The sequence below is a fragment of the Paramormyrops kingsleyae genome, chromosome 9, assembly GCF_048594095.1.
Source record: "Paramormyrops kingsleyae isolate MSU_618 chromosome 9, PKINGS_0.4, whole genome shotgun sequence".
Lineage (NCBI taxonomy): Eukaryota > Metazoa > Chordata > Actinopteri > Osteoglossiformes > Mormyridae > Paramormyrops > Paramormyrops kingsleyae.
The window spans coordinates 36,187,128-36,196,286 of record NC_132805.1 but is presented as its reverse complement, the minus strand read 5'-3'; the positions used below and the strand labels follow the sequence as shown (position 1 = coordinate 36,196,286).

Below are 9,159 nucleotides of genomic sequence, written 5' to 3'. Positions count from 1 at the left end.
ACACAACCAACCGATCAGCACCAAAATCAAAGTCACCATTTAGTGACACATCACAGTATTTGGCAAGACATTTGTGTGCTTACAGAGAACAAGACAGGGTTCAGGTCAAGGTCGCAATGGACGGATTTCATTTCGGCTAAATGAATCAGGTCAGCTGCATTGAAAATGTCACAGTCACACTCTTGTTAGGACTTTTAAAAAGACACCGAACTGACAAGAAAAAGACATCACCACATATCTAATAACATTTATGAAAATATAATCTAATCTCTATGTACCAGTTATCAATAATAATCTGACCCTAAAGGAGACAATTAATAAAGGAGCCATAATTCAGTGGCATTCACCATGTGAATATCCATGGCTGGTCAATAACATCCAGTTAATTAAACTGAAATGGCCAAAAAAAATTAAAAACTAAGTGCAATCAGTTTCAGCTTCGAATGGATGTCTGAGTCTAATCTCTACTATTAAGAGCAGTGATTACTTAGAAATGACTTTACTACATGGGATGCCCTTAATTTTTCTGTTGAAATTCTGCACCAACCGGTTGTAAGATTAAGATCTATAAATATTTACAAGATTCCTTTCACATTCAGTTCATCTGCACATCAAACAAGCCGCTTCAACACTGAAACTCCAGTATAGCTACATCACCAGTTAAACCTGCACGCCGACCTCCACCCCCAGTGTCCCATCTTCACACAGCTGTTCACGGAGTCAGGCCTCCGAAGCACATGTACTTCACATCCAGGTAGTCCTCCATGCCATACTTGGAGCCCTCCCGGCCCAGACCAGACTGCTTGACCCCCCCGAAGGCGGCCTCGGGCGTGGAGAGCAGGCCCTCGTTCACCCCCACCATGCCGACCTCCAGCTGCTCGGCCACGCGCCAGATCTGATCGATGTCCCTGGAGAAGAAGTACCCTGTCGGGGAGGTGTGGCAGGGGTGGAGGAAAGATCTGAGTTACCTAATTGGTGGAGCTGACAAAAAAAAAAAAAGCCTCAAACAGACTTCTGTTGATTTGCTCACTAACTTCAGACGAGTCACGGCAGGTGTGACCTGAGACAAAGTCGTCGGCTCACCTGCCAAACCCACTTGGGAGGCGTTTGCGATGGCCAGAGCTTCCTCCTCTTTGTCAAACCTGGAGACCAGAAATAAAGTTCATGAAGCAGCGCGGCCATTTTGTTTCCACTACCTGATGCATGTCTGCAGCGCCCTGTGGCACGCGTCCATCCAAGCACAGTGCGTCCATCCAAGCACAGTGCGTCCATCCAAGCACAGTGCGTCCATCCAAGCACAGTGCGTCCATCCAAGCACAGTGCGTCCATCCAAGCACAGTGCGTCCATCCAAGCACAGTGCGTCCATCCAAGCACAGTGCGTCATAAGCCTGCAGCGCACCAAGCCGATTTCCGTCTATCAGAAAGTGTCTGAGTCAGTAGCTGCCTGTCGAGGCAGAGTTCACGGTGCGTTCTGACATCGCTGGTTCGTCAGCAAGGTTTTGCCCGATAGTTAATATCGATATCAAAGCTAGATGGTGAAATTGAGCTCTAAGATTGGGCTGCATGTCACCCATCACCTAGTTGTGCTAGTGTGTTCCGGGGGGGGGGGTGGTTTACTTCCCCCCAGTCACCCCCCACACAATGTTTTCTTAGGACTCACTTGAGGACAGGAACCAGGGGCCCAAAGGTCTCCTCCCGGGTGCAGAGCATGTCAGTGGTGACGTTGGCGAGGAGCGTGGGCTGCATGAAGGAGCCCTCAAGCCTCTGACCCCCCCGGAGAACAGTCGCACCTTGAGCCACTGCATCAGCGATCTGGTGCTCCACCTGGGACATGCAAAGCTCAGACACAAAGTACAGCTCTGGAAAAAATTAAGAGACTTCTCCATATTTAAAAAAAATCTGCATTCTTAAATCCTGGTTTAATCCTGGTTTAATCCTGGTTTAATCCTGGTTTAATCCTGGTTCTGCTGGCAGAGGCCACACTGAGCAGCAGGCTGCTTCCAGGCTCAAAGCTTCTAAGACAGCAGTGCACAAGAACAAGGGGAAGAAGGAGAAACTGGGAACAACAGTCAGGTGGAGGCCAGAAGCAACTTTCTAAAGCCAGAGATGACCGTCAGCTTATCCGACAGTTTCTCATAAATTGTAGGATGACATCAAGTGACCTTCAAAAGGAATGGGAAACTTGCTAGGACAAGTTTGTATGAAGTGAAGTTCTCTCCTGACTGACCGTAACCTACTAAACCATGACGGCCTGGACACCTGAAGCAGATTAAGCAGAAACAGAGGGGACAGCGTACCTTCTCCACGGCGCGGACGTTGATGAGGGGCCCCTGCGTGGTGCTGGGCTCAGATCCATGACCCACCCGCAGCTCCGAGTCCATGGCCTTGCCCAGCCGCTCCAGGAAGCGGTCGTGGATCCCGCTCTGCACTAGGAAGCGGTTTGAGCAGACGCACGTCTTGGAGGAGAGAAGATCGGTTTTTAGGGCAAATCACCACCTTTCAACCAAGGAAGAATTTCAAAAATGGATATAGAACCTTGCATGGGACTCGACCCAGAAAGAAACAGGCTACAAGTCCAGATCCTTAAACACAATGCTACCTGTTGCCATGGTGGGGCCTCTCCTCACCCCCCCACCCAGGATGTTCGTACCTGGCCAGAGTTCCTGAACTTGGAGGCCATTGCACCAGCCACAGCCTTGTCCAAGTCAGCGCTGTCAAAGACAATGAAAGGGGCGTGGCCACCCAGCTCCATGGAGACCTTCTTTATGGTGTCAGCAGCGTGCTTCAGAAGGATCTACAGGGTGGAGGACCACGAGCAGTCAAACACAGCCGTGAAGTTTGCTACCTCCTAACAGTGCAGGATTAATGAATAAAAAGACCATGCAAATGGTTATTATTTTGACTGAAAGTTGGATTTCTTGTAGATATTTCAATTGTGAACCCATCGCCTAATGGAGCACCTGGTCCTTGAATCTGAGCCTGCAGGTTTTAGTCTGTACCTTTCCAGTGGCAGTGGAGCCAGTGAAGGAGACTTTGGCCACCAAGGGGTCTGTACAGAGGATCTCTCCAACAGCTGGGGTTCGGTCCCTAGAACAGGGCACCACGTTGAACACTCCGGCCGGGACCCCAGCCTGTGCAGCCAGCTATTAAAGACAGGAGGTGTCAACCCAAACCCTCCACTGCACCCAGTGAATGTCACACCATGCAGCATGGAAGAGGAGAGCCAGACCTCAGCGAGAGCGAGAGCAGAGAGGGGCGTGTCCTCGGCCGGCTTCACCACGACGGTGCAGCCGGCAGCCAGAGCCGCGCCCACTTTCCTGGTGATCATGGCGCTGGGGAAGTTCCACTGCAGGGAGAGTTAAGGGAGAAACGTCACACGTTTTGGGAGACGAGGCTGCAGCAGGTTCTGCAGCGTCACCTAAACAGGAGACAAATCCGCAGCAGGGAAGGTACAGCAGTTAAACCGCACTGCACACTGCAAACTACACAGATCTGGCACTGAATGGTTTTTTCCCTGAATGCATTGCCCATGTGGTTTGGGGGTTGGGCTAACACATGCTTCTCAGAATCATGACCCCACCAATCAGCACTCTTATCCTCAATGAGCATCATGAATGATGACATCACAAGGCTGCTTCATTCAAGGCCTCCTTCGCCCAGTGGCTGACGGCCACACACACCGGGGTGATGATGGAGGCCACGCCCACTGGCTGCTTCAGCAACAGTATCTTCCGGTCCTTGGCAGGCGAAGGGACGATGTCTCCGTATACACGACGGGCCTCCTCCGAGAACCACTCCAGGAAGGAGGCCGAGTAGGCGACCTCTCCCAGGGACTCCTTCATGGGTTTACCCTGGAACAGACCAAGTTCTCCAGTCTGACTTTCATATTGCTGATGGGCGACATTATTACCTTCCATACTATTAAACAGGGCTTTACCTTTCACTGTGTCTGTGTGTGAGCTCTGTTAGACTTTATATTGCTTAGATGCAGACTTGATGTCCATATTACTTCACCGTTGGAGCAGGGGTGGGTGATATGATCATATTTTATAGTGAACAGGTATAATTACCCACGAGCTTCAGAGTTAATCACAAGAATCGTAGTACAGCGCGACTTAACTGTGCTGGCAGAGAATGATTGTCGCCAGCAGGGGGTGCTGTTATTTTTTGTATATTCAGTTTTGTGCGTAATAGTTAGACAGGAAATATTCCACGTTTAGCTTTAGCCATCAGAGATAGAAGGCAGATCTCTCTAGACTTAATTTACATCTATCCTTCTTTGTTCTTCCTCGGAAAGCATTTCCTGCGAGTACTTTGATTATTAATATGTTCTTAAAAGTATCATGGATGACAATTTGTGCAAAGTAAGTGTTTTAGTGAATTGTATTTAACAGTGCTTTGTGTTGGCGATATTTCTGTATGGTGGCTATATTATACACATATACATATATATACATATATATATATATATATATATATACACATATATATATATATATATATATATATATATATATATATATATATATATATATATATTTTATTTCGGATGTATGTTCTATAGTCTATACTATTCCTGTTACTTATATGTGAAATATCATTTCAGTGTTTATTATCCTGTAATATTATGTTTGTATTAGCTTTTGCGTGCTTTGTTTAGTAACGTTTACATACAAACGTAATGTTTCTCTTCTGTTAGAGAAAGTACGTTTTTCCTCTTTGCTTTTCTTTAGTTTCACTCTGTAGATATTTGAAGGGAACGTCACAATAAAAAAGGACACTACGCCTGTCACTTATCTACGAGTCTCTGTTTGCTTAACTGTGGTCAGTTCGAGCAGTGAGAGCAGAACATTAACACTATTAAGGACAGAACAAGCATCAAGCGCCTATCACACAATGCCTGCAGGTTCAAAGGCCGCAACAGTACTAAAAAAACAGAATGTCATTGAATGTTTGATCAAATTGCTTGTGTTAAGTGGCTTGCTGTCCCTTCCCCTGCTTGACACTTTAGCAGAACAGACCTTACAGCCTGAAAACGCCGTGGCCTTCAGTTTTAACATAATATTGCAATTAATGGGTATCGGTTCTTGGCATTGGACAATTTTTACAAGTGGTATACCAGTGCAGTATCAGGCCGATTCCCGATGCTGGTATCGGTGAAATACTGCCCTCATGCCAAGCAGTGAACACGATCCACAGATGATCGGCAGTAATACTGAATAATCAGCATGGCTGATGAAGAACTGGTTCTATAAAAGAGTTTCCAAATCAATTGTGTGAAAATGGGTTGTATTTACAAAGTCTGATACGGAGCAATATATTTTAATTTGCAAATATCATGTGTACAAATAGTTTAAAAATAAAATAAAATTGTGATCTATAATGTGGATTCTAACAAATAATATTGTAGTTTCGACAACCCCTACACTGGTGTCAGCGTTTGTGTGCCGACTGTGGATGAGACTGGTTTAGTCTGGTTAGTGTTATCGGGGCACTAAAGTGACCCCAAATATTCTTGAAGGCTGAGTGTGATTAGTGTTTATGCTTCGTGTATAACTGGTCTCACACCCAGGATGTAATCTATGCTTCCTGGTTTGGAGTCTGGACCACCACACTCTGCTGAGGACGTTCATCTTGGCCCTCAACATCAAAACACTACACATTTTGAGACTTAAGAAAACACTAACTTACACATTCAGCAGTGATCAGTTTAGCAAGGTCCTCCTTGTGCTGTGTCAGCAGTTCGTACCACTTCCTCAGGAGAAGGCTTCGCTCCTGTAGACTCAGAGCAGGCAAAGGTTTAGATATCGATCATCTTAACCAACCAACAGGAAGAAATTCCCAGCAGTTCAATCCTGCATGGAATCAATGGGACTTCAGGAGTTTGCGTGCGAGAGCCGGACGGCCGTTGCCACGGCCACCCACAGTAATGGGTCCCCACAGTGTCCCTGGAGATGCCTTGTACAAGTTAATTTATGTAAGCTATGTAATGTAATTTAGCTCAATATCAATCTAAGTACAGTACATAGCATTACAAATACAGACGCTTTAAAAGTTTTGTCCATTCAGGCCAATATAATTACAAGAAATTAGTTAATTCACCTGCACAAAAACATGTGACTCCAGAGTACTGAGACATTACCCCTGTGCAGCAGGTACCCCTGTAGTATGTGGTCCTCCCATGTATGGTGACTGACTGCCCAATATTATGGACGAATAGTTAATAGAAATGACAAAAACAAAAACAATCAAATATACAAAAACACAGCTGAACATATCACCTGCTGTCATTTACGCAACAAAAAAAAAACAGGTCAGGTTAAATTATTACACTATGATGTAGACATAGCATCTACCAACTAAGCAAATTAATTTGATATCCTTCAACATTTATAAGTCTTATTTCCAGGAAGATAGCCTAAAGTGAACGCTATTAATTACTATTAATTACTGTGTTCCGGTCCTACGGACTGCTGACTGTGAACCAGACTCTGCGAATTATTTGTTTGCGAAGAACATCATTCATTAGGGTGACCAGATAATCCATGTCATCCCGGACACCTTGAGCTACTTCAGGTTTTACAAACTACCTTAAAACCGAAAGGCTCCTGTGCTTGGTTAAATAGTTCAGTTCTTCTCGTGCTTTGACAGGTTTGTTTCTTTGACTGAAAGACTCATCCAGCTGTTCACATTAACATTAGTGACACGTGCATGATTATAGGAGACTGACCAATCAGCACACAGCAAGAACTCGGTACTTAAGTGAAATCCAGGTCCTTTTAATTGAAATGGTAGGTTGCAAATCCTGTCCTAGCTCAAAGTGTCCGGGATGACATGGATTATGTGGTCACCCTACATTCATACATCTAAACCTCTTCGCTGGACGTAAATATTTAGCCACCTAAAAAAAACCCTATCCCTGAGCGACTGAGCAGCTTGTCAAACAGCATACTAGTCGTTAAAAACACGATTGTGGGAGCGATCAGCTTAACGTGTCAAACAGACGCACACGCACGGTGTTTGTTACTAATCGGAATAGTATTAATATTGTTATACAAAGGTATTTTAGCGTTTTTAATTATAATAGAAACTGTAGCTGATACATTGTACGATGTATAATAGCTGACAAATCGATCGCATGCCGAGACGAGTATGCTTTCGCTTTACCCTCGGCGCGGGTCCCTTCTTCGGCAGACTCGAAGCTCACCAGAGAGCTAAAATCAAACATTATAACATTTGTGCAGCGTATTTTTGCAACATTTTGCAATGTGCAAACTAAAAATAAAATCGCATAAAGCATTTTGCAGATATCCACACATCCCCATGGGGAAATCACCTTCGCTGAGCGCCGCTTCCACTCCTGGAAAGCCGCGTATGCTGCACGGACAGCGGCTTCGGCCTCCCGGGGTCCGCAGTTGGACACGCTGGCGATCTCCCTGCCCGTCGCCGGGTCCACAACTGGGAAGGAGGAAGCGGCGGACACCCAGCGGCCATCGATAAACGCCCGCGTCCGCAGCAAATCCGCGGAAATGCTAAGGGAGTAATCCCGACTAAGCATCGGCAGGCCTGGCAGCATCTGGCGGAGAAAAGATCGACCCCCTATGAGAGAGAGAGGACCCATGACAAGCTGAATACCGCGCTAATGCTGATAAAATAAACGGGATGACAAATTAACGCCGAAGGCCGCTATAAAGCGCACTTTCAAAGGCGGGCGTTTCTGACACACGTGATGCTTTGCTGGTGTTACAAGCATCGGCGCGACTGCAGCGTTACGGTAACAAAGCAATAACTTAGGTCACTTTATTAATTCAGAAGCTACACATAAGGCAGACGAATGAACAAACGACAGCAAAGGAAATAACATGTCAATAGACGGGTAATATTTTACTTTTATATAGGTAATTTCTTCTCTTTCAGAAAGTGTGATTCGGTAAAGTTACGTAACTAGAAGTTTGTCTTGCCTGCGTCCGAAGGTCCTAAAAACGAGACCATACGTGCTTATTGCAATGACTACTTTAAGATGCTGACTTGGGACCTGTTCGATCGTTCAGTTCATAATGGTCCAGGTTTTGACTGGAAGGGAGACGCTGATCCCAGGCCAGCTAAAGGGACTGTAAACAGCTTGTAACCACGCCTCCGACCATTACCGTGCGCACGAACGAACAGGCTTTTAGCCAAATCTGTCCTTGTGTCCATCCATCTTTCGTTTAAGATGGCCATGACATCGGGGGCCTGAACGCTATTCAAAGCTATCATAATTACATATAGTAATACAATTAGATTTAAAATTTGCAGTATTATTGTATTGTGTTTTAGTAGTGTGTACATGAGCCACTATCCAGACTACCAACAATAAAAACACAGTGACAAAAAAAAGTTAAGCACCCAGACGGAGTGGTGGAAATGAAATGAATCTGCACGTGGTGAAAGGTCATGTGACTGTATCGCAATGATTATAATATCAGATCAAATGGACAACAGAGTTGTAGTATGGACACACTGCTGGTCCCATGTCAGCAGGGTATGCCCCCCCCGGGCCTGGATACATGCGTCGATACGGTGCAGAAGGGAGTCGTATGGCTGTTGAATCCTCTCCTGCGGCAAGTCGGCCCACAGCTGTCACTGGCCTTTGAGATCCTGCATTTCGGCACTGGGTCTGAGTTGGCGTCTCAGCTGATCCCTGATCATGTTTGATTGGGGAAAGATGGGGAGACCTGGCTGGCCACAGGAGGACCTCAACAAGACGCAGGAAGTCCATAGACAGACGTGCCATATGTGGATGGGCGTTGTCTTGTTGAAAGACACCAGGGTGTCGTCTCAGGAGGGGAAAGACACGCTGACACAGGATGTCACTGACGTAGCACTGTGCCGTCAGGGTCCCCCGAATCACTACCAGAGATGACCTGAAGTCACACCCTATGGCTCCCCACACTATGATGTCATACCCTATGGCTCCCCACATTATGATGTCATACCCTATGGCTTCCACAATCATGATGTCATACCCTATGGCTTCCCATATCATGATGTCATACCCTATGGCTTCCCACATCATGATGTCATACCCTGTATGTATCTCATACAGCTGTATCTCACCACACCTGACAATCCATTCTGCACCGTTAGTGGCAGCCTTGCAGAACCAATGGGACCTCACC

The 9,159-nt window shown here is 46.0% G+C and overlaps 1 protein-coding gene across 5 annotated transcripts; it reads right to left on the bottom strand.

The window, feature by feature from the left end:
* Nucleotides 1-99: 99 nt before the first annotated feature.
* aldh5a1 (aldehyde dehydrogenase 5 family, member A1 (succinate-semialdehyde dehydrogenase)) lies at nucleotides 100-8,029 on the bottom strand. 5 transcript variants are annotated; one of them, XM_023796498.2, is made up of 11 exons: nucleotides 7,947-8,029; nucleotides 7,338-7,600; nucleotides 5,693-5,776; nucleotides 3,682-3,852; nucleotides 3,231-3,347; nucleotides 3,001-3,144; nucleotides 2,652-2,795; nucleotides 2,299-2,457; nucleotides 1,662-1,825; nucleotides 1,084-1,142; nucleotides 100-924 (listed from the first exon to the last, which is right to left on the bottom strand). In XM_023796498.2, the coding sequence occupies exons 2-11, from the start codon at nucleotides 7,575-7,577 to the stop codon at nucleotides 713-715; spliced, it is 1,494 nt and encodes a 497-aa protein (XP_023652266.2). In that variant the 5' UTR covers nucleotides 7,578-7,600; nucleotides 7,947-8,029; the 3' UTR covers nucleotides 100-712. The 5 variants fall into 5 exon arrangements, with proteins under 5 accessions (XP_023652266.2, XP_023652265.2, XP_023652267.2 ...); XM_023796497.2 differs by having other exon boundaries at nucleotides 7,890-8,010; XM_023796499.2 differs by having other exon boundaries at nucleotides 7,338-7,577; nucleotides 7,890-7,984.
* Between the last annotated feature and the right edge of the window lie 1,130 nt (nucleotides 8,030-9,159).